The sequence below is a fragment of the Phodopus roborovskii genome, unplaced genomic scaffold (assembly GCF_943737965.1).
Source record: "Phodopus roborovskii unplaced genomic scaffold, PHOROB, whole genome shotgun sequence".
Lineage (NCBI taxonomy): Eukaryota > Metazoa > Chordata > Mammalia > Rodentia > Cricetidae > Phodopus > Phodopus roborovskii.
In genome coordinates, this window is record NW_026125911.1 from 238,250 (window position 1) to 263,626 (window position 25,377).

A 25,377-nucleotide genomic window follows, 5' to 3' on the forward strand; every position below is an offset into this window, starting at 1 on the left:
TGGAGCAATATTCTTTTTCCCACTCCTTGTTTGGGTCTGTGACCTCTCTGTCTGCACCTATATGGGATGCAGGAGGAAAAAAAAACAATGAAAGTTTTTTGGAACTAGGATAACAATCAAGGTTGGAATGAACAGAAACTGGAGGAAAAGTAGAGACTAGTTACACGGAGTTTCTGGAACCCAGTGGGTAAGTGTTCTATAAGGACAGAAATACTATGCAAAATAGTTTCAAGTTCTCTCCTTCACCTGTGCTGATCAGGACTTTCCCCTGCACACAAAACACCATGTGTTCTACATGATCCAAGATACCATGGAAGTCTCTAAAACTATTGGTATTTATAGGCACACTGTCTGAATACCCATTAGAGGAAGCTGTGGTGGCTTTGAAATGGCAGTTGTTATTACTATGAGGCCCGTAACACATGGGGGGGTATATTGAAAACATCCTAGTGATTGAGCAGGCTGATTAACTACGAAGCTTTCTGTGGGTTGAAATTTGATCTGGGCCAATACTTCCTAAATACTCCAGAGATTGATTTGTATCGCATATGGAGAACATTTTTGGCTGACTAGCAGACCTTGAGATTTACATTTCTTTATTCGTTATCTATTTAACTACTTCTTTCCATCTTGCCTTTTGGAGGCAGAATTGTTGTATAAGCTAGTCAGAACAAGCAACACAGAAAAACTTATAAGTGTAGAAAGGTAGTGGTTAATTACTAAATGTGTTGAAAACATTTTATGCAATCAAAGAACTCAGCTGTACAAATCCATGAGTAATATAAAAATTGTGATGGTGTTCTGTCACTGGTGAAAAACAGTTTTCCTTATAATATTTGCAAAACATGCTGCCATGCAAAATCTGAGCAGATAACCTCTATGCTAGAGGTTCAGAAGGTTTTTTTTTCCAACATTCACAACACATTCTGCTGTCTAAACATTGTTATGTATGTCTAAGTACAGGAAAGGTATAAGAGAAACGTGAAAGTAATTGATCACTTGAATTGAAGGGAACAAGCCTTGAGGTTTCAAAAGGAGTCCTCCCTGTCATGCATCAAGGATTCGGATATCAAGGATTCTGAATTCAGTATTGGTTGTTTGTTAAGGTTGTCATGACAAATACTTATTTGCTGTAGACCTGTGTAACTTCCAGCATCACTGCAGTTGGTAGGGATCATAAACCACTTGAGTGCTTTGGCCCTTGCAGTCCTCATCTGGCAAGTTCTTTCATCTTCATTGAACAAGTTGAACACCAAAGAAACCACACATGTAACTAGTTTTATTTTCTCAGAAAGCTGAACAATCTCCAGTCCCTCCTGGGGTAGCAGGGCAGGCCACTAGCTCCTTATTTTGTCTTTGGAGCTCATCTCTGGGAACAGATCACCCTCCTTATCCACACTGTCTCCTAGAAAGCATCTCTACCCTAGAAATAATGAACATTGAGAGGCGGGGAAAGGAAGTCATTTAATTGGCCTGGGAAAATCAGTAGAGAAAATACAGGTTTAGCATAAAAGCTGTAACAGAGGACTAGCTATTGAGAGGCTAAGATATCTACAAACAGTATGCAATCATCAGGTATTATAAAGCACAACCACTGTTGCTACAGTTGAATTAGAATATCTAGGATGAAACATCCCCCATGTTAAGATCTAGTTCTTACAAGAAAGGGCACAGTCAAGGCTCACTGATTGGCAGAAAAATGGCTATAGCACCACTTCAGCAAGTCTTTCTCAAATTATGCCCTGTAAGACTTCTGAGAAATCCATCCTCTATATGCCGATGAAAGTTGTTCACAGGGAGGTATCCCACTATAGGAACTCTGATACGAAACCCTCTGATTGAAGAGTCTTAGGAGAAGCGTTTGGCTGCTGGGTGCCCTGATCACCATCATCATAGGCACTACATACTTGAAAGTTTCATGCACTGCAGAGACTGGTTCTTTTTGAGCTGTTGGAACTGGCCACTGAAGATACTGAGTGCCTCCATTACAGAAACCAAAAAGCATAGTCCTTTCCTCTTGAAAAGAATCTGTCTGGAACTTTCTACTGAAAAAAAAAAAAGTCAAGTTCTGCCGATGGGAAAGGGGATGTATTTCAAGGGCCCATAATGATTTTTTCTCAGAGCAGTCAAGGCTGGATTTGGAGATGAGAGCAACAGTACTGAGATAAAAGTAATTCTCATATAGTATTATTCTGTTAGTTCTGGCTTATGATCTGAATGATCCCTCATCCTCTTGTAGCTTTGGGACAAAGGTATAGACATTAGTTACTCCTTATTTGCTGTGTCTTTTATCACACTTTCTATGTCCTCTGTAACATTATCCCTAAGAGAAAATAGAATATAATTCCAATTCGAGTGTGCAATGTTTCATGTTCTTATTGCTGAATGTCCAGATTACTCCCAACTCTTCCATCCACCTACCTGTACCAGTTGATTAATATTGAAACATTATCAAATTGCAGTAGACATGGCAGAATTCATAGGTTAAGAATATGCTTGTTCTCTCTCTCTCTCTCTCTCTCTCTCACTCTGTGTGTGTGTGTGTGTGTGTGTGTGTGTGTGTGTGTGTGTGTGTGTGTGTTTGTATTTCGTGTTTCTGTCTGTTTCTGTGTTGACTTTGGTTTGGTGTGGACACATGCATGACTCTTGTTTGCTGCTTGATCTGTGAGGATAGGTGGCCTACAAGCTCCTAGGGATTTCTGTCTCCAGCTTCTATCTTGCTGTAGGAGTGCTAGGATCATGAGAGTGTCCAGCTTTCTGTGCATTCTAGAGATCCAAACTGAAGTCCTCATGATTCTCCAGAAAGCATTTTATTGACTAAGCCATTTCCCCAGCCAAACTTCGTGTACTTTTGAAACACAAGCTTGGGTTATAAGTTTTTACCTGCCATTTACTTCTGTGTAGCCTTGAACAAGTTATTTAACCTCTTTGAATTTTTTCTCTCTCCCTCCTTCTCTTCCTCCCTAGCACATAGGCACACACACACACACACACACACACACACACACACACACACACACACACACACACACCTGAACCCGTACTATAAGTAGAAATGAGGTACACCTACAAATCAGCAGTGCCATGAGAATTAGGCTTAACCTACCAAACACAATTCTTGGCACATGGGGACAAATGAAAGAACTAGCTTCACAGTGATCCCATCTTGTACCAGTTTCTGAGCCTTTAATCAAATTACTTAAACTTGAGAAACTTAGTTTGCTTCTCCCATAAAATTAGAATCCTAGTAATATTGACCTTACAAAGTTGTCATAATGGTTAGATGCATACAGAATGCCTAGTACCATAATGGGTGCATATGAAGTACTTGGTAATTGGTATCTAAATCTGTATGTAGAGGTATCCACGTCATATTGTGCCATATACTTTGCATCTCTTTGTTTATTCCTAATCTTATTTTTCATTGTCTTCCCTTCACACACTCTAGCTTCACTATTGCTGTGCTTCTATCTAATGAGTAGTACATAAGCATTGTTCTTAGCCAATGACTGCCTGCTGGTTCACTGAGCAATCCTACCCACTACCAGACACTCCTCTGAACCTCTGTTATCTTGACATGGAGTTAGAAGGCTTAGTTCTTCATTCTGGCTTATGACAAAAGGTCTCTGTCCCTTTGAAAAGAATTAATTTCCTCAGTGATCATACAATTGCTTCATTGAAGTATGTTACATGCCAAAGAAAGAAAGAGACAGCTCGCACACTTCTAAGTCATCATAAAATCGAATGCTTCATTCGTGAGAGACTGGGAGGAGAGGAGAAATGAGACTAAACTGTGTTGAAAAGAATACATATTTTTCTAGTGTCAGCAGCATGAAATACCCGTGACAGACTTCAGGCCATCTGAAAGGTCCAAATTTCTCCTGTATTGGAAAGGTCATTTATATTCGTGTATAAGCATTCTATTGGTGTGTTGCGTAAGCATGACATTTTTGTACTTGAAACTGATGCAACTTAGCAAGAGGTGAACATTGGCCTGAAAATTGGAGATGCCTGCAACTTCCCTATCACTCTCTTCCACTAAGTATGCATGCCAAAGCTCTTTGGCGTCATGAATGACAAGCCTCACTTCCAGTGTGTATTCTCTAGGCATTGATCCTTCACGTGACAGGTCATATTTATGAGGAATCCCTTAGGAAAAAAGCTTTGCTTTGCTGGAGTTCTTTTATTGCAGCTGATGAAGGGTAAAGAGGTTATTTCTGGAGTATTCTTAAAATTCACAAATAAAAACTTCTGATGGGTCTTATCCCTTTGCTCCATTCTATAGTATGCCATTTGAAACTATTAATTAGTGTGCACTTGAATTGTTTGTGTGTAGCTTGCAACCTTAAGAAGTACTCTATACAGTAAAATAATGTAATACAATACAATCTGAGTTTTTCGTTATTATAGACATGAGAATTACTACTTTGCTTTTTAAATGTACCTTTTTTATTTCTTTGAGAATTTTGTGAGTACTGTGTATTATTTCCACCTGTCTTCTCTCCCCATTACAATTATCGCTGTGCTTCTTGCTCACTCTCAAAACCATGACCTCTTCTTTAATCATCACACACACACACACACACACACACACACACACACACACACGTTGAAAAGAATAAATCTCATGGACACAGCATCTCTGTCATGTCTAGAAGACACCATCTCTCAGTAGGCATTCTGGTCCTATGGCTTTTACAATTGTTTCTCCTCTACTATTATGTTTTCTGAACCTTGCATATAGGGATTGCGCTATCAATGTATCATCTGAGAGTTGGTTACCATGGCCAATTGTTCCCTACATTTTGACTGTTTGTGAGTCTCTGTAATGGTCTCTATTTGCTGCAAAAAGAAGCTTCTTTGATGAGTGAGAAGAGCTATAATTATCTGGGGGTATAAGAATAAATACTTATAATGTAGTTAGGAGGTATATTGGTTTAGGTAGCAGTAGGTTCTCCTCTAGGGCCTATGGTCTCTTCAGCCATGGGTAATTGTCTATGTTTATAGTACTAAGCATAAATCACTTTCAACTGAATAAGCCTTTAGTTCAACTAAATAGCCATTGGTTACCACCAAGATAAAGGTGCCACTGCTCTACTATTGAATATCTTCCTAAACCTGTCATTATTGTGTTTGTAGGTTTTACAACTGGGTAGGACTATCAGTGCTTTATCTCCCTTGGCTATTCCTCAAGGAGGAAGCTACAGGGGCTTTTTCAGTTTGATTCCTCCAGATCCTGTGCCCACAGTGTGTGGTATCTTCAACAATATGGTATTTCCTCGGGTTCTGAGGTAAACACATACTATAACAATAGCCTATATTGCTAGTTCAGTTTCTTAGCTGTGCCAGCCAGACAGTGCTAAATGATTAAGAACACATGCTGCTCTTCCAGAAGCCCCGAGTTTGGTTACTAGCACCCATATCCGCCAGCTCACAAGCACCTGTAACTCGAGCTCCAGGGGATCCAACTGGCCTTGGGCAATTACATTTATATATACTACTCCCACACAAACACATCAGCATAATTTAAAAATAAAAATGCACTTTTAAATATACTGAAAGACTTTCTGTACTTGTTATAAGTAGGCATTTCTGGGAGCCCTCTAAATGATCCCTTGTCACCAAGAGCACCACGCTATTTCTCCAAGTTGCCTCATGTTTCAATAATGCCATAGCAAGAGTGTCTTCCAGTCCCATCTTCAGTGACAAAGTGTGTCCATTTATGTTTGAATGCCAATGTCATTCTGATGTTTGAGTGTTTTAAACTTTCTTCCTGACTTTCCTGATATTACACATAATTATGTGTGAACCTGTCTTAGGCAAAATTAACCCGCTTGCCAGGAGATTTCTCATAGTTTAGTAATTCTTATATAAGCTAAGTATAATTAGTGGTAGAAGAAATAAACTTGGGAAATAGTAGCAAGATTAAATTGAAGAAAAAATATGTAAAACTTCACAATAGCACTTCAACTTTTAAAGAATCAACAAATAGTAAGAGGCACAGTTATGGTCAGGCATCACCATACAGTCAATAGTGACATCATATTGGAAGAGAAACATATAATCAAATTGTATAGCTATTTGTTCATTATATGGTGGATAGGGTGGCATAATTGAAAAGTATAGTACATGCCTTCCCTGCCATTAGGAGCTTTTACAACCTAGCAGGGGAAATCTTTCAGGTACCTAGTTGACTAATCATATAAGGCAAAATTCGAGTTGCCATTTAGAGAATCACACTAATGGTGAATATCTCTTAGAAAGGTACAAATTCAGCACTCTTTCTGTGCTACAAAAATGTTCTTAGTCTAAGAAATGTTCAGTTCCTGGGAAACAAATGAGGAGGGTTCCTTACTCAAAACTGGGTTATCTCTGTGATGGTAAATGTGTACTGACTCGTTGGTGACAAGTAAGATTTAATGCCATAAAACTTAACTATTAAAAATAAACTAACCACATGCACAGAGTAGTATAAAAACAGACCATTGCATTGAAGGATTCCTTCTGCTTCTATGATGGGAACAAATTGGATAATTTTTATCTTGTTATCATCCTCTATGAATTGTATTTGCTAATAGGATGTAAATATCATTGGTAAAGAAAGGAGAGTAGAGTGAATCATTACAATGGATGTTCAAATAAAGAGCATCAGATTCAAACGCTATATTATTGTATTGCCTAGATCAAGTCAACCAGGATGTCCCACTCTGCATAGGCCCTTGCGTGTATAACACACTTCTTAGAGAACAATGACTGGAGCACTAATTCCTCCTGGGTAGTACTTAGTTGGTAGTACTGTTACAGAGGCTTTCTGGAAACCCAACAGGGTTCTCTTGTGGAGGGGCTCTTAGCTCATTTGAGGAAGATGTATAATACTATCTCTTGTGCTTCTTTGCTTTTGAATAATAGGCACCTGATACAGATTCATTACCAACAATTGGCATAAGAAAGATCATGCAGAAGGGTATCATGCTTGTACCATCCCCGGCCTACTCAACTTCCATCTTCACTCTGCGCTCTCTGATGCTTGCCAAATAACCTCCATATGTAGGGAGCTTATCAAGCTTCAAGTTGCATCTATCTGTGGTAGAGAAGAGGTTGGCTAAGTATCAGCATTGGATTCACCTTACTCATTAGCCTCATTCCCTAAATCAGTTCTTGATAGGTGCCCGTTGTATGCCAAGTGTATATCCTAGAATTCTATAGCTCCGTTCACACATAATTCTGCCAGTGCTTACCACTGGTATCCTGAAATACATCAACCCCAATTATGCCCCCTGATGAACTAAACTGGACTTTAATAATCCTGCTAAATTGCCTTGTTACTCTGTCATGTTAATAAAGACTACAGACTCTAAGTTAGATTGTAAGCTTCAAATTAATTTTATGGCAAATGTCAGGGTGCTCTCCTAGTGTTCTGTTGTGCTTGAAGGTTAGTCCCTGTCTAAGTTGTATTCAGAACAAATTTCAAGATACAGCCAGATTGAAAACCAAGCATTTGGAGATAAATCCTGTAGACTCTAACCCCCTGGAAATAGCAAGCAGCTGCAGTGATTTCATGTGTGTATATAATATATCATAATCTCCAAGAGATGAAGGGCATTAAGTTCAGCACCTTTTGCTCCCAGAGCAAATGTCTGCTCATCCTTTCCACCTAGCTGCTCATGTCAAGAGTTAAGAAATATTTCTTACCAAATGACTTCTAAGCTTGCTTGTCTCTGAGAAGTGATGCTCCTGGGAAAGCAAGACCTATCAGTGGAGTTCGACTCAAAAAGATATAATCACATTCAGATAATGCCAGACACCTCCATCCTGGTTCCCTTTAACCTTCATCTGTCTTTCCAATTTAACACTGGGTTAGTCTTTACAGCTCAGCTCCTTGGACCAGCCCTATTATGAGTCCATTCATTCTGATGTATGTGCCCTTTATGTTCATCAGTTCAAGTTCTACAAAAAAGCATCCATGTAGTTTCTTGTCATTTTTACAACCAGAAAAATTTACTTAGGCTTTTTATGGAGTCCTGTTTGGCCTTTACCTTGTGCAAGAATTTGCCTATTCCTCCCTTAGAAGTTTGCTTAGGGAAGGACTCATTCTTCTGAGTTTCCTGTTTTTCCTGTCTCTCTCACCACTATAAAAGCTCGATAAGTATATGTTAGATTATTTGTAACTAGGGAACACAACCCTAATGGATTATACTAGGTTCAGAACTCAGATGTGTCATTTTTCTTCTTCGAAGTAAAAAGTTCCCTCTGAGGTTACACTATACTCTTCAGAAGTAACAACATGCTCCACAGTTCTGCGCTACATGCTCCAATACAATTTTGCCAAGTGCAGCGGTTAGAGATTATGTGCTTTTCACTAGACTTGAGAGGGGACTGAAAACCAGGATTCGTTGCATTCCCTAAATTATGCCCTCTTGAAATTCTAGCCCCAAAGCTCCTATGTCAGCTCTCTTTATAACCGAAATCCTGTTTTGTGAAGGTGGTGCCATCTCTTCATTTTCACTTAAATTCTCCATACCCTTCTGTTTTCTTCAGCAGAGCTCATCAATATTGATCTGTTTTGCAGGGATGTTTTGAGGACACAATGCTGATAAGAAAACACTCTATGAGAGAATATCGATGACAGTTGTTTTGTAGGCACAAAAGGAGAGGGCACTCAGTAGTAATTGGGGGCCATGTTTAGCTACTCGACCGCCCATTATCGTTAGTGCTCAAATTGAATCTAATGCATCATAATCATGCAGCATGGGCTACACATGGAAAGGAGGAATTTATTCTCATGTGGTGATTGCTAGCAATGACAAGCTGTTTGAACATATTCCGAACATAGTTGTGTGTGTGTCTTTTATTTCTCTTCCTTTCATTGTTTGGAAATCTAATATTTACCCTTTGCTTATTCTATTTTCTCCTTTTATGTTGCATGCTAAAATATTGTTTTTATTTCCCCATTTTAGAGCTTTATTTCTCAATGAACAGCTAGAACACAGAGAACGTATTTAGAAAAGCAATTAAATAGCAAAGTCCAATTTAAGCATGGTGGTAGATCTTATCACAGGGCTTTATTAATGGACCTCATTCTGGCTACATTGCACTTCTTTCCCTATGCATTTGTATAAAAGCCCCGCCTGTCTCATTAACCCCTTTGACTGGTGCTAACTCATTCCTGTGCATTTGTTGCCATAACTGCAGCTGTCCCTCGGCTGGAACCCCACTGCTGGCTCCTTTGTGGGCTATGTGGAGCTGGCCTATTTGTTCCAGGCGTCAGCTGTTAGACGGAGGGCAAGAGACTAACAACCTCTGAGGTCAAACAGCCTGTCCTGTTTGCTTAAACCCTGACATTTTTGTTTTTGCAGCAGATGGGCATGTAGCTATCTGGCCGTAGGGCTGGGAAACGTGTGGGTACATGACCAGTGTTCATCCTCTCTCACCCACTCTGGGCACCAAAGCAGGTAGCCTAGCTCCATGTTCAAAAATGTGATCAATAATTCCTCTCAGTTGTCTGAATCTCTCTCTTCCTTTAACACCTGCGGCAGCTGTGGGGAATTGTTTGTAATGTATGTCTGTTCATAGAAATAATTGCCAGCAGTTTTATGGAGCATCTCTTGTGTGTGTTTCGGCCCATTTACAGATTTGATTATATCCTTTGCAGAAGCTTACCACTGCTTGCACTCTTTCCATCAGATCTTCCAGGAGACACCCCTCTTTTAAAACAAATCAGAAATGCTATGCAAATGGCTATGTTCTTACCACACTGGCAAAAGTTAGGAGCTGCAGAAGGTTCCTTGGGCACAAAGTCATGAGTGATTAACACATCTTACATTCATTTCTATTTGATATAGCACCACTGCCTAGTGAGAAATGATTACAATGAGAAAAGTATTACATACTTTTGTCCTAGTACTTATGAAGACCAGAGCCAATACAACTTTCATACACACAGACTAAACAGGAATAGTAGGAATTGTAGGAAGTATGAAGATGGAAAACATCCACACAGACCAGGAGCATAGCACTAGAGAAGAAATTTTAATTTTGCCCTTGTTGTTCCAGTTTTGCTAGAAAGTCCATGGAAATTAACCTACAGATAAAGACTGTGCTCATAAAATTTCTGTGTAGCCTTGCCCCTTTACTAGAATTGGTAATAGGCCATCAATAAGAGCAGCCGAACAGCCACACAACTGACAACTAACAGCTTTCCAGGTCTATTTACAGTTGACTACTCTTGCTTTAACTATCTCAACAACCCTGTAAGATTGTTATAACTTGTTGGCTGTGCTTTTATGGTGAAAATATCCCAGGCCCAGTGACACAGACACTAAGTGATTTGCTCAAGTAGTAAACAGCATTGTCTTCTGACTCCAGACCTCTGAGGCACTCATGGTAAATAATACACACTGCCTTATAATCAAGCAATCCAGCCCACTGCTCCTTCTACATTCCCAAATATGGGTAATTCTGTAATTCTAACCTGAAATTCCAGGTAAACGAATTCAGGCTCTGCAGGGATTCACTTTAAAAGCAAACGGAAAGTAGCCACATTAGTAGGGACTTAGTGCCTTGGCATGTGGAATTACTGCTAAATGATATCTTTGGCACTCATGTTTATTCTTAGATCACAAACTACTGATCTAGCTGAGAGAGGAAGGTTGGAGTGTTAAGACGCAGGCCGAGAGTGAGAGCAGAGTAACTGTGCTGACTAGTTTTATGTCTACTTAACACAGGCTAGTCATTTGTGGGGATGGAACCTCAACTGAGAAATCCATTAAATTGGCCTGTGGGCAAGACTGTGTGTGTTTTCTTGGTTGATGATTGATGTGAGAGGACCCATTTCACTATAGACGGTGCCACCCAAGCCTGGTGTCCTTGGTGCTCTAAGTAAGCAGGCTGAGCAAGCCTTACGGACCATGCTAATAAGCAGCAGTCTTCCATGGCTTCTGCTAGAGGGGGCCCTAACTTCCTCCGATAATGGACCTGTGATGCGCACCTGAAAGCTGAAATAAACGCTTCCTCCCCAAATTGCTTTTGACCATGGTCTTTATTCAAAGCAATCAAAGCCCTAAGAGAAGAAGTAAGCTCTTACAACTAAAGAATCCTTCGGAAATAAAAATCAAATATTTCTGAAGGGATACATTTGAGATACCTAGTAGAACTATGAAGATAAGTAAGGAATGATTAACACAAAACCCTAGTCTTTCTGTCTTTTTTTTTTTTTTTTTATAAACCGCATGTTGGCACAATTTTCACTACTTTTTTTTTAGTCGTTTTTATTTATCTCTTCTAAATTTTCATTTGTAATTGCTCAGTCTTTGATTAAAAGATAGAAGTAAGCACCAAATGTACTCAGGGGTTTGGTTTTGTTTTTTAGGAGGAGGCCACCCAGGAGATAGTGGAAGGAGTTGGAGGAAAGAGTGGACGTGGGTGTAATCTAAAGAATTATATTCACATACCAAAGAACAGATAATAAAAGAAAGAGGCAAAGTAAGTTAGTAGACAAATAGGATTTGATATACAGGAATAGAGTTACTGCTCTTGAAAGTGGGATGCCAATTTACAGTGACAGAGTCTCTGGTAACATACCAATCAGATTCTCAGAATAGTCCTGCAATCTCTGAGTATTTACATGGGTTTGCCTCTCACTTTATCTTCTTTCTCACAATGAGCTTCCAGCTTCTCTGAGATCAGACTCCTTGCAAGGTCCTTTGGGGATTTGAAGTTGAATGCCTTAACTGTAACCCTGGATTAACATGTTACCTAAAGACTTATGGCTTTCCTTGGTCTTCAGCCTGGAAGAGAATGCAGTAAATGGGTGGGCTTGTGTATTTATTTTCATTCTTGGTTGGTTTCTCTCTGGCCAGTCTAGACTACATGTAAGCATGGGCTATCAGGAATTACATCTTTTCTTCCCTGTGGAAATAAGTGGATAAGCAAATACTCCCAGACTGATTTTCTTTCCAATTCATTATTTACAGGGAATTCACACTTTGCTACCATTTAAGAATCAAATTTACTCTACCAGTCCCTATAAGGTTTGCTGGGGAGATCATTGCCAAATTAGATGCCTTGTATTTTTTAATACCTTATATGTCCTCTACATTAATGCCATTAAACACACACACACACACACACACGAGGGTTAAAAATGATCCCATTAGTGGCCTAAAGATTCACTCAAGAAGAAATTTTAACACAGAAATACATACAAAGGAAAGAACATTAATAACTCGCATCTTTTCCTGTTTAGACTACTGTTGCTGCATTAAAATACTCAGAAGAGCTGTGGAACTAAATGGGGGGAAATATGACATATATAGGAAAGTTTCCAGGAAAGGAAGAATTAGTAATGCTGTTTCCAAATCATATACTAGCAATGAAATTTACTTGTTCCTAGAGTAGACTGACACAATGGGCTTCCTCTGCCCAGCTGTCACAGAGGTCATTGATATATCCCTAACTTCCCTTTGCCTTGGTTAGAAAGTTGGAAATAAAGAACAGTCCTTGCCAGCAACCTTCCATGCATTTTCATGGATAATTAAGATGTGACTGTGATCAGTTCTACCTTTCTCTCACCACAGATGGGATCAGAAAAGAAAGTGTGGGTTCAAATGCCGCCCATGTTTCTTGAGGAATAAAAAGCAAATGAGCTTTGGAAATTGTTCTGGTGAGGTTGGGGGTATAAACTGGTGTAGAAAGGTAACACTGCCTGGCAGTGCTTTCCTAAAATGCATCAATTGGGACTGCCAAGGCAGCTCAGTATGTAAAGCACTTACTGCACCAGCCCAATGAACTGAGATAAGTAGTTGTTATTGATTGTAGTTATAGTAATAATTTAAATATGTAAAATAAAATGCATCAATTTGATGAGAAAGTATAAGCTAGTCTTCTTCTGGGCAGTGTTCTTGGTATGAAGACAATGTTAAAGAGAAGCTCCTGTTCTTTTATTGATGTTGCTGTTATAACTATATTCCCTGGATGGATGGTACCTTTATGTTCCTTCTCTATGAAGGAATCAGAATATTCTCCTCTCCTTACCTCTGACACCCATTATTCACAAGATAGCACAGGCAAAGCTCAGAATTGTTACTCCATTAGTAATTACTCATATTCTACAACCATCTTATTGAGCTAAATACTACAGTAGACATTTCATATATTTTCTTCTTTAATTTTCACTACCATTCTATGAGACAAGCACTACTAACATCCTCATTTTTACACTTGTAAAATAAAGTGCAGAGACTTTAATTCACTTTCCAAGTATTACACAGTTAATTAGTAGTAAACTAGGATTAGAATTCAGTTGTAATCCAAAGACCAATCTTAACTGCTGTTATAGCCAATTTTCTTCAGTCATACTGTATTAAAGGTCGAGAGTTCTCTTATACTTTTAAAATTAATTCTTCTATAATTTCATGCATACATATACAAAGTATTTCAAACATATTCACCCTCTCTATTCCCTATAATTCCTCCCAGATCCACCCCTCAATCCCATATCATTTGCTAACTTCATATCCTATTTTTATATACAGACCATTGTGTATGAGTATGGGGCCATCCACTGTATCATAATCAACCTATATGTGAGCACACCCTAAAGGAAACTGACTCTCCCTGCCCCCTAGAAGCTATAAACTAAGAGTAACTCCACGGGTAGAGATGATGGCTCTTGAGACCCTCTCCTGTCCATATTATAATGTTGACTTGCTTGACTTTATACCAATTTTGGGCAGGCAACCATAGCTGCTATGAGTTCATGAGTACAGGTTTCCTGTCTTATCCAGAAGACAGTATTTAACTCCAGTCCTCCCTGAACTCTGTCTGTTATAATCTTTCCCCTTTTTCTGTGATGGTATCTAAGCCTTGGAAAGGGGGTATGATACAAATGTCTCATGTGTGCCTGATCCTTCCACTGACAGTTTCTGCAATTTGATTATTGTCCAATGCACAAAGAAATTCTGGGAGCTAAAATAATCTATAGATATACAGATATTTATTTGGAGGACAGTTTGCTAATAAGTTCATTTAACAAAATAATAGCAATAGGTTTATTTCTGGGGCCTAAGAGTTCCCTAACCATGGATTGTTGGCCAGATTTATAGTACCAGATGTGTTTCCTTATGTAAAGAGTTCCTTAAATCCAATTCAAAAGTAGTTGGTTTCTCTATAACATTCATGCCACTATTGCACCCTTGAGCATGTCTCACTAAGCAGGTAATTTTATGTCACAATGTTCACAACTGTGTAAGCATATTGATGACCTTTCTCCTACAGCAGCTTACATAGCATCTTATGGCACTGTGAAAACTGGCCAGGTTCAGATTGATTTTCACATACCTTGTGACAAAATTATGTGATGTCTCCAGCAATAAATAGTGTCATACTGTCAAAATCTGGAATGGTACCAAAGGAAAATAACCTAGAGCCAGGTATGGGTATTTCTCCTTGAGTAATTAATTGGCCAGGGGTGTCAGGAGATCCTCTAAACAGTACAGGGTTAAGAATTTTCTGGTTGCTCTGACCAGTTGCATGCTGGTAGCTGATGAGAGGTAGTCATTTCCAGAAGAACAAAATAAGTTATTTTGAAATATGAAAGGTGGTAAGAGTGATGTGAATATCTGTATAGTAAAGGTAGTGTTTTCAGATTATTTGTCAAAGGGGGGTAAAGTTTAGAAATTCTGCTCTGCTGATAGGGGAAAAAAAATCCTACCATTAGTCACTGCCTCCCATGGCTGTTTGTGTATATTTATTTATAGCATTGCCCTTAATAGTTGAGAATGACCCTGCTGAGGCAGGTAGTCCTGAAGCCAAAGTTCCCATTATCACTAGGGTTTAACACTTGACTTGTTTATAGTTGTCAGGGCCAGATCCCGCCTCCCTGATCGAGACCTAACCCTGTGGTTAGTGCCCTTGCCCAACAATTCAATAATATAGTCTCAGAGACCAAAAAAAATGAAGAATAGAAAATTACTCCATTTGTTCACCATTCTACCATAGAAGCATAGATTCAGGTATGGCCAAAACATATTAAACACCCATTAAAGGGATGATATTAGTCTCATTGTTAGATGAAGAAACTGAAGCTCTGTGTTTCTCAAATTTGTAGTAGTCATAGGAATTACTTAGGCTACTTGATCATAAGATAGATTTTCCAATATCACCCAGATGAAAATCTCAGCAGTGGACCCTAGAACTCTTACCATATAGCCCATACTCCCAAGTGAACAGAATTACATGGTTGGAAGGCACTTTGACAAACACAAATGTGATTAATGCACAGGGAGTACATGGCAGAGCAGAGCTCAGAGTAGCCCTCTTAATTACAGATGGAGTTGATGCTATGTTTATCTTTGGTATACTCTATTTCCTATGGCAAAGAAGTTGACTGGGACATGTCAGACAGATTTCAGAAACAGAAGTAAAACAAAGAGTTTTGTAAATTAACTATAAGACTGCTCTTTCTTTGAAGAGCAAACTCTCAGTGGTATAGTAGTGAGTTGCCACTAACTTTTTATGCAACCTACCTTCAGAAAGGGTGAAGCTTTAGGAGGTTGGTTACTCATTTTATGCTACTATTTTTCCTTGTTTCTTTTACCCCATCTCTAGCCAACCCCATTGACAGCTACACCGTTAACACCATGAATGTGCTCAGTTATCTGAAGTGCATTTAGTCAATTTGTTAAATATGTTAAATATGGATAAAAACCAGCAACTACAAGAAGTGAGAGAGCCCTATAAGAATTTCAGCATGTCTGCTTCAAAACTGGGTTCTGAAATGGGTTGCTTAAAAGAAACTAGAGAAGCTATTAAAGGAGCTAGTATAAGTAGCCTTGTTAGAAACATATTTATTCATTTTGGAGTTCTTTATTTAAATGGTAAGTGTAGATATATTGAATAAATGTGATGATGCTATTCTAAATGAGAGGGCTACAGGAAACCATTTGGCTCTACCTAGCCCAAGATGATAATATTTGAGTTGACCTAGGAAAGTTAAAAAGCAAACTTGTTATCGGGTGTTGTCTATGATAGTCCAGGAAAGCTCAGAAGGATTGAGTTCTGCACTTATTGGCTGAAAAAAAGCCTTCTAAAGATCCTACAATGGAACCTGATAAGTTTTCGGGTCCCCTGGACCAACCCTCAACTTAGTCTCCTGGCTCACATTCACTAAATAACCTTCAAGTAACAAGCAATATACCTGGGAGTCTTCAAATGCATCCTTAACAACAAGGGAAACCTCTGGTTCTAGGTCAAAAGTGTAAGAAGACACACCCACAGGGTAGCTAATGGTTTGTTCATCACAAATAAAAGGGAAAGGGAATTAAGTGCAAAACAACATGGAATGCTTGTTCTATTTCAGACATTGGACTCAGCATTCTTAGTGATAGTGTAAAGCTCAGTGTTTAAAAGTGTGAGCTCTAGGGCCATACTTTCCCAAATAGGATTTCTAACTCCAGACTTACATATATCTTACATATAGGCAATTCCTAATTTATTTGTGTTTTGTTTTCATCTGTAAAATTGACATAATTAATAAATATTACCTGTGTCATTTGCTCATTGAGCATAACATGTAATGAGTATGCTCTGGGCCTGAAATGCATCTTTTTTTTTTTTAATCAACATTTCTACTTGAATACATCATTAACTATAAAACTGTTTTTGCACAGTTACCATTTATTCAATATTCAAAATCAAAATAATTATCATTGGGGCTGGGGGATTGCTCATTTGTTAGTATACTTTCTGCATAAACATAAGGAACAGCATTCAGACCCCAGAACCCATATAATTTCTGTGTGTGTGTGGTGGGCATTGTGACCCACCTATAATTCCAGCATCAGATATGGAATCAGGGCAAGCTGCCTAGCAAGAATAGTCATATCAGCAGTAGGTTTGACTGAGAGACCCTGCCTTAATGAATAAAGTCAAAAAGCTATAGAAGGTGAACTCCTGACATCACCCTTGGGCATCAACATGCACACATATAAGTATGCATATCCACACAAATTTACCCATACACATGCAAAATGTGTAAATACAGACATATAAACAATACACACATTTGAAAATTGGGGGAAGGGGGTAAGTGACAGAATAATTGCCATCATCTTAGTACCTAAAAGATTATCAGTATCTTCAGCTATAGGTGAATACATTGATGAAAAGGTGGTAGAACTGTCAAGTCACACAAGTAATAAATACTAGAACTATGGTTAGATGATTGTATCTGTCTGGCTTCCAGGTCTATTACTTCCCCTATACCATGTACCCTTAGTAAATATAGGGTATATACTATAATTTCATGATTGGAACTGGGCCAAAACCTGTGACCTCCTTCCACCACCCAACTTTCACCATAAGCACTTGCAAACAATATTCAATTCAAACACACCCCTATTCCTTCTTTCCAGCTCCTTCAACATCCCCCACCACGCCTACCTCCCCATCACATGTACTCTTTCTTCATAACCCACTAAGTACAGTTAGTGTTGCAGTATGTGCATGGATGTAGGACCATTCACTAGCCCATGAACGATCTGTCAGGGGCTGCATCCCTGAAGAAAACTGACCCTCCCCAAGAAACCATAAGCTTCCAGTATCTGCTTAACTGTGGGAAAGACTTCTGAGCTCTTGCCCCATTTATGCTGGAATTTTGGCTGCCTTTATTTTGTTCAGGTCTAATAGAACTAGTTTAAAATCTGTAATGGTTTCATAACGCCTCCAATACTGACTCTAGAACTATCCTGCTTGTACAGAAGAATAGAGAATCACTGAGATGCTGTTAAGTATGTGAAAGTACCTTGTTCCCTAAAGTTCTCATCTGTATGTCTTAAGGATTAAGCGATCTCTCACCCCATCCTGCTACACTCACAATCCACGTGAGAATGACTACTTACCATATGCACTAACATTAAGACCCTTTCCTCCCCTCCTCTTGTTTCCTTTCCCATCTCCTTCCCTTCCTTTCAATCCCCTCCCCTTCCCTTTCCAGTAAGAATAAATTGTGACATCATACTTCTCTTGGGTGGCTCTTTGATCCATCCTAGATAACGCTCACAAGGAAGCAAAGCCCCTGCTTGTCTGATAGCATCATCTGCCTTTGCCACCTCAGAGTTTTGTCTTACAGAATTTATTGTCAGGTCTTTCAGCCTGTATAACCATGATGCAAGCTATGGCATGGCATAGCTATGGCCAGTGGCATCGGCAACAGGAGATACCTGGGGCTTCAGGGCATTGTTCACAAGCAATAAGGGATTGTTAATTTTCAAGGAAAATGAACAAGGACTCAAAATAACACTTGCAGAGCACAATAAATTGCTTCGTGAGCAATAAATACCAAGCGGAAGATAAAACCTTGAGCCTCAGGCTTAATGCAATCCAAAAACATGATTTATTCTGCTGTTTCCTTTCCATTAAGCAAAGAACTGAAAGCATAATGTTATTCAGTTCTGGGACACACAATCCTATCCTCAGAGCGTAATCTATCAAAGGAAATATTTTTGTGTGCCTATTGTGTACAAGGTTCTATGTGATGTGCCCAGAATTGAGGTTTCTTCTGTGTTCTATGCAAACATTTTCTACATTTTCTCTTGCTTCCTTTCATCATAGTGGGGTTCCTAATACTATTTCCAGTACCACTCTCTAAACAGCACCAGATCAACCATCAGTAATGCCTGTCCTCCCCCAACCACCACCACAGGAATGATTTCTTTGATGTGAAGCATAGAAATGGATAAACATGTTAATAGATTCCTGGGAGTCCAACCAGATTAGTCTTAGTATTTACTGCATACTATCATGAGAGAGTAGGGCAAAAAGTATGGACATGGGATTGACTGTGAAAGTAATAGATGGTTCAGGATCGCAAAGAAACCAGGACTATGAACCACTCTACAAAATTGTGAACTATGGGGATGTGTTAGTGAATAAAAATAGTAACCCAAGGAAGCCTTGTGACCCAAGTTCTATACTGACCCAAGTTCAATCCCTGGAACTCACCCAATGGTGCTAAATGCAGTGGCATACATCTGTGAGTCTGGCACATCTCCCACAATTAAATGAATAAATAAATGGATATGTTTTTAAGGGACATACAAAATTGCTGCCATAGAGAAAAGTCATTCAAACTTGGTACAATGGGCATTTGGAGCCTGCTAATTCTTCACTCTAGAAAACTGTCCTACAGGACAAAAGATGGTAATCAGCTTCCCTGGCCTCTACCCACTCACTAGGCAGATCTCAGTAGCTACTCCCTGACCCCAAATGTATAAAAAAAATTTCTCCAGACATTGTCAAGCTCCCATTGTCAAGAAATCATAGAGCCAGACTGTAAATTTGTATTCTGACCCCACAGAAAGCTCACTGTTGGCCTGTTGGACTCTGTTCCTATTAATTCATCAATACAATGAGATAATGAGAGGTTATTTCATAGAGTTTCTTTAAGTTTTAAATTAATATACATAAAATGCCAGAACAATGCCTGGCACATAGTAAGCATGATCAAAATGTTACTCCTGATATGTTTTCTATTATATTATTCACCATTTTTCTAAGTATGGGTATGGTCTACTCTTATTTTGTACTCTCTTCCTTTTGCAGAAATGACTAGAGAGTTAAGTCCACAGTCTAGAATCACACAGTGTAAAGAGATTTTGGATAGCTTCAGAACTGTTAAATAAACAAAGCAGGTAATCTATGCATTGCACGTTTACAGAGTGCGCTCATTTAAAAGTAGATTTATTGGTGTAAGTAACAAAATTAAATGAGATTTATGTCCCCTGACCAGCTCCCACAAGTCATCCTCTAGCCTCCATGAATTAATGACTCATGCTTGTCCACATACAAACACAAAATAAACAAATACTATTATTATTCTCAAAAAAGAATTAGAAAAGAATAAATTACCAGAAAGGGTGAGTTTTTATCTGGATAAAGAATATAGTTGGACTGGGTCATGATGGCACACACCTTTAATTCCAGCACTCAGGTGGGACAAGCAAAGTTTGAGGCCGGCCCAGTTCCACGACAGCCAGAGAGCTGTTAGGTGGAGAAACACTGTCTCAAAAATTCAAAAAGCGAAAAATAAGAAGAATATACTTCGAGAGATGGTACCAACGTATACTTATTTCAAAAGAAAAAGAGAGAAACATATATAGTCATGAACTCCAATATGTTAGAATGTGTAATCTTCATTTTCAAATAACTTTTACAGAATCGGGGAATAGTGATTCACAAACAGGCACAGACTTGGTAGTTATGGAGCAACTTCATGTTAAAGTGGATAATCACTTTGATAGCTTTCATCCCTTTTGTGCTTATTGCACTCTTATTCCAAAGTGCCATATCTTCAATCCAGTTACCTCAAAGGCACTTATAGACAACTGCTCTATAACTTCTAACCTCTTGAAGAGTTTCACACAGCACAGTAACAGTAGGACAACTAGGGAAGGTATTCTCAAGAGCATCTTGTATCACTAGCATTTGCCTTTTCTCCAGCTCCTTCTGACTATTCATGGCTGCTGCTAATAAATTATAGGAGTCAGAGGAAACAGAGCAGTGTCCTAGTTTGATGAGATACTTCAAGAAATTGCTGGAAATTAGGCTTGAAAGAGAATCAGACTAAGGCTCAACTTTTCCACCACTTAATGATAACTCTACAGATATATTTAGCATTGCACATTTTGTTCATGTGAATCATTGATCTGGACCACTAGGAAGCAAAAGATCACCTAAAATTTGTCTTTGGATGAAAGCTTTTGCAATCTTGCTTACATAAATGATTTGCTAATACAAGCACATGATTATAGGAAATAAGATCAGACTGAATTAATAGTTGGATATATCTGTCTCTGGTTGTAACTCTAAGCAAACTCCTACATATATTTAGTTATTATTGAGAAATGGTCTAGCAATAATAGCATCTCTATGTTAAAATAGTTTATCATTCTGAACATGGATATAGCAATCAATGAATACCATTGTGTGCATTGCCCATGTACCAAAGTCACTAAGATTTAATTTTTGTTAGTCATTTATTCAAATATATCATGAATTGCTACTTTGCACCACACATGGAATGATGAATTAGAAGCTTTAAAGGATGCCTACACTGGATGCAGTGCCACACACCTTCAACCCCAGAACTTAGAAGGCAGGAGCAGACAGATCTCTGTCAGCTCCAAACAAGCTAGGGCAACATACTGTGACCCTGTCTCAATAAATTATTAAAAATCTGCCTAATCTCTTAAACCCCATCTCTGACCCAAAGGAGTGACAAGCTTGAAGAGGTAAATGTAGCCAAGAAGTACAATTCAAAAGAGTTGGTGGTAAATATTCAGTTGATCTTGATTCTTAAGCTCCTCTAACCTGATGATCTTCCAAGCATGCTCTGGAAGGAAATCATAGACTTCTTTAAATACCCATTGAAATGACTCTTTTCCAGTGAATGCTTCCCTGGCAACTCATCTCCTCCACCCTTCACATACATATTCCCAAACCCATTTTTGTAGCTTCAATTACTCTTCTACCTATTCAGGCCACAGAATCTCTTTATTCCCTAAACTTGAGTAATCTGGTCTATGCAACTCAAGTAATTTGTTTGTTCTTAATAATTTAAATAGAGATAGTAAACCATAGTGACTAAAAGGCATGTATCCTGTACAACCTTGGATAACAGAGATCACCTTTAGAAACCTCTCATTTGTTAAATGCAAATATAAATCCTCCCCACCTCATAGATTTGTCCCGAAAGTTAAATGACAATGGTGCATGCCAGCTGCTTTAGTTGACATATGGTAAGCACACAATAATTAGTGGTAGTGGAGGTCTGAAGTGGTACTAGTACTAACAGCAATTATCATTATCATCATCATCTGTCTCTTTTACTAGACTGTGCAGTCTTTGTGGATAGGGGCCATGTGTACTGTCTGTTTTTTCATTGGATTTCCCCTAACCCTCAGATATTCCATTAGCTGCTGAGATCCCCAGCTCTTTGAATTGTACTACTGCAAGGACCTAAAATCTAATCAGGAGTTTAATTTTCATATTTTATTGCCAACTACGGGAGTCTTTTGATGATTTTATTTTCTTGGTTTGTATTCCTGAGCAGTTTGAATGGGATCTGCTGAAGTAATAATATGCTAGTAGACAAAGGATAAGAAAACTTCTCGATTATTCCGATCTCCTTTGATGTGTGCATTTGTGATGGGTAGAAACGGGGGAAAGGGTAGAAAGGAAATACACTAAAATGCCATCTGGTAAATTGCTTTCAAATTTTGTGACTTCCTGCCACTTAAAGCTGTATTATTTCAATCCTTGTAAGAAAACTAGCATTGCATGGAGGCGTTACCCACCACTTGTCCATTGACCATTTTTGTAAAGTGTTTGCCAGAGTTTACTCTAATAGCTAAACTAGATACTAGAACCTCAACACAGCAAATTATTTCCTGTCATTTCATTTCAGCTGATAATACTAGAACTCTGAATGTAGATTCCACTGCAATGACACTGCCTGTGTCTGATCCAACTGCATGGGCCACAGCAATGAATAATCTTGGAATGGCTCCACTGGGAATTGCTGGACAACCAATTTTACCTGGTACGTTATTTTTAATTATACCACAAGTACTTCTTTTTATTGACCATGTGTCAATAAATATAATGGTATGCTTGATCGTACTTTGAATTTGAGAGATTTTCTAGATTCTGCCTAGAGTGAGCAATTTTATGTGAGCTTCATAGGCTAGATGGCCAGTATTACAGCACTTTGTTTATATCTAAGAGTATATCTGATGCAGGCTAGAGTTATTGAACATGTAATGAAATGAAAGACAACAGAACTTTGGCAAGTAATAACAAAGCTTGTCTAATTTTTTAGACTTCTTACTGAACACAAATAAACATATTCATAGAAAGAGAACTAACTTGAACATATCTTAAATCCTAGACTCCTAAAGGGAAAGTACATTGGCTGCAAAATAATTTTGCATGTACACAAGAATGACCATGAACTAGCTCCATCTCCATTAAGTATGAGATGCTATTATGTTAAACACTTGGAAACAAGTACAGAAGAGGTCAATCAAAAAGAAAAGATATGTGAATAAGAAATGGGTACCAACCCAGAAGCTTCATCAATACGTGATAACTTTCATAGTGCCAGAAGGTTCTATTTATGTTACAAGGGAAGAAAAATAATCAACAATCTTACCTATGAACCCTACAAACTAAAATAATGAATTACCTGGCAAGATGTGCTCATTGGTAAATAGTTGTGTTATAGGACTAACTAGCCTCTTTCTGAGTGTATTTAAAGCCTACTCTGCCAGAGTGAGCTCATGTCTTGTACTAATGACTGGTTAAGTCATGGGCCCTAAATGAGAACATAAAACTATTAGTCTGCTTAATGGACATAGTATTAAACTATCCTGCGTTCTTATCTTCTATTCATAGGTTAGTGCATCCCTTATCCCTCATCAGAGAAGCTTCTTTTTATAATAGATAGCCATTAACACAGAGACCCACAACTGATCAGTGTGCCGAGAGTAAGAGACCATGGATTGCTCAGCTCTCCATGGGATATCCATATCATATGAATCATTGTGGAAAATGGTGCAGGAAGGTTGTAAGAACCAAAGGTAATGGATGCCCGCATGTTTACTAGAAATGACAGAGCAATGGCACAGAGCAATGGCACATGAACTCACTGAACTCTGACTATATGCCTAAGACCTGTACAAGATCAGTTAAGCCAAACTCCCAACACATATTGGACTGAAAGGTGTCTAAGGGATTAGCAAAGAACACCACTAGATTTTTGAAGGGTTTTCACAAAGATGATTGACATGTAGGTGAGCTACTGAGGAGGAAAGACCCATAATAAATATGGGCAGCACCATCCAATAGGCTGGAGGCCAGATGAAATAAAAGTAGACAAATAAAAATCCAGCTAGCAATTACAAATTCACCTTTCCTGAGTGAGTTTATCTCATACTGTTTCCAGGCACTTCAGAGTCCCGCCACTTTAGTATTTTAATATTGGCTCTTTCCACTTACTCTCTAGCAATTTTCTGGTCTCTTCAGTCTTGGTCTGCAACTACATCATTGATCTTGTTCTGTGCTGTTTCTTTTACTGAACAGTTACTAGTTAACATCTATAATTTTCATCCAACCCTCTACAAAGGGGACTTGTGAGAGGCAAAAGGGATAGGAAATATGGTAAAAGTGTTCAAATACAATCACTGTACTTAAACACATATATGGAAATGTCATAATGAAAAACACTATATTTTTGTAACTATTATATAGTAACTAAAAATGACCCTCACGGAGCTATTCTCCAAAGTGCCCTTATTGATGGTTTAGTAATTCAGCTACTTTTCTGCCACCCAGGCGTTTTCCTGCTGAGCCAGTAGCCTGTCTCATCTGGGCTGTCTATGGCAATATAATACGCTTTGCCATAGATGAAAAACAGATGTTATATAAGCTTTCTTGACATTCCCCTGAGAGTTCAAATCTCTACTGTCATGGATGGTATTGATGGACACATACTCGTCAGTGAAGACAATGACTAGCATAATTATATTCTTCAAGTGGGGAGCAGAAGTAGGCCATCTCAGTCTTGGAGTAGAGCTGCCTTTCATCTGCCATTCTGTTTTGTGCAGCTGCTATTCACTAAAATTAATTTTTAGTGATGACAGCCAGGATCACCTCTTACACCTGTTATCTGCAATAGTGTTTGTTTTGACACAGGACTCCAAAAAGACTTTTTATTATCCCATGACAATGACAACCAGAAATGCTATAGCTTCTGGTGAAAGAACAGTGTTTTAGTCCAGTCATCCCAGATAAAACCAAGGATGAACCAACTGAAAATTACTCACTGAACATCATTTGCCCATCTAGTATTTCCATCTTAATTCAAATATCATTAGCAGTTTCATAATGATCTGAGAAGTATGAAAGTAGGAGAAAAAAATCTCTCATTATGGTGCCTTCACTGCAAGGACTCAATATGAGAAATAATGGAAGCTATGGGTGTAGTATGATTAATAAAAACCCAGAGACAGATATTGGGGTCCAAGCTGAAAATCAGAGAAGCAAAGCAGAAAAGCCACCAGAGAGCTCTCACCTCTACCAATGCTGGAGCAATTCTGTCCTCAACATGACTAGAGACTAATTGCCTAAGACTGCTATCTCTAAGCCCCTCCTCCTGTCTCATATACCTCTCTAGTGCTGGGATTAAAGGCATGAGCCATTTCTCTTTTAGACTGGTTCACTCTCATGTAGCCCTGGGTGTCCTTGAACTCACAGAGATCCATCTGCCTCTGTCTCCTGAGTCTTGGAATCAAAGGTGTGTGCCACCACTGCTTGTCATCT

General features: G+C 38.7%; 1 protein-coding gene across 3 annotated transcripts in view; it reads left to right on the top strand.

The window, feature by feature from the left end:
* Window positions 1-25,377, top strand: part of Enox2 (ecto-NOX disulfide-thiol exchanger 2) — a 261,719-nt gene that overhangs the window by 169,885 nt on the left and 66,457 nt on the right. For all 3 annotated transcript variants that reach the window (XM_051178965.1, XM_051178966.1, XM_051178964.1), the window contains exon 3: window positions 22,463-22,597. In XM_051178965.1, the coding sequence (XP_051034922.1) occupies window positions 22,501-22,597 (97 nt within the window). In that variant the 5' untranslated portion in view covers window positions 22,463-22,500. The remainder of the gene's footprint in view (window positions 1-22,462; window positions 22,598-25,377) is intronic.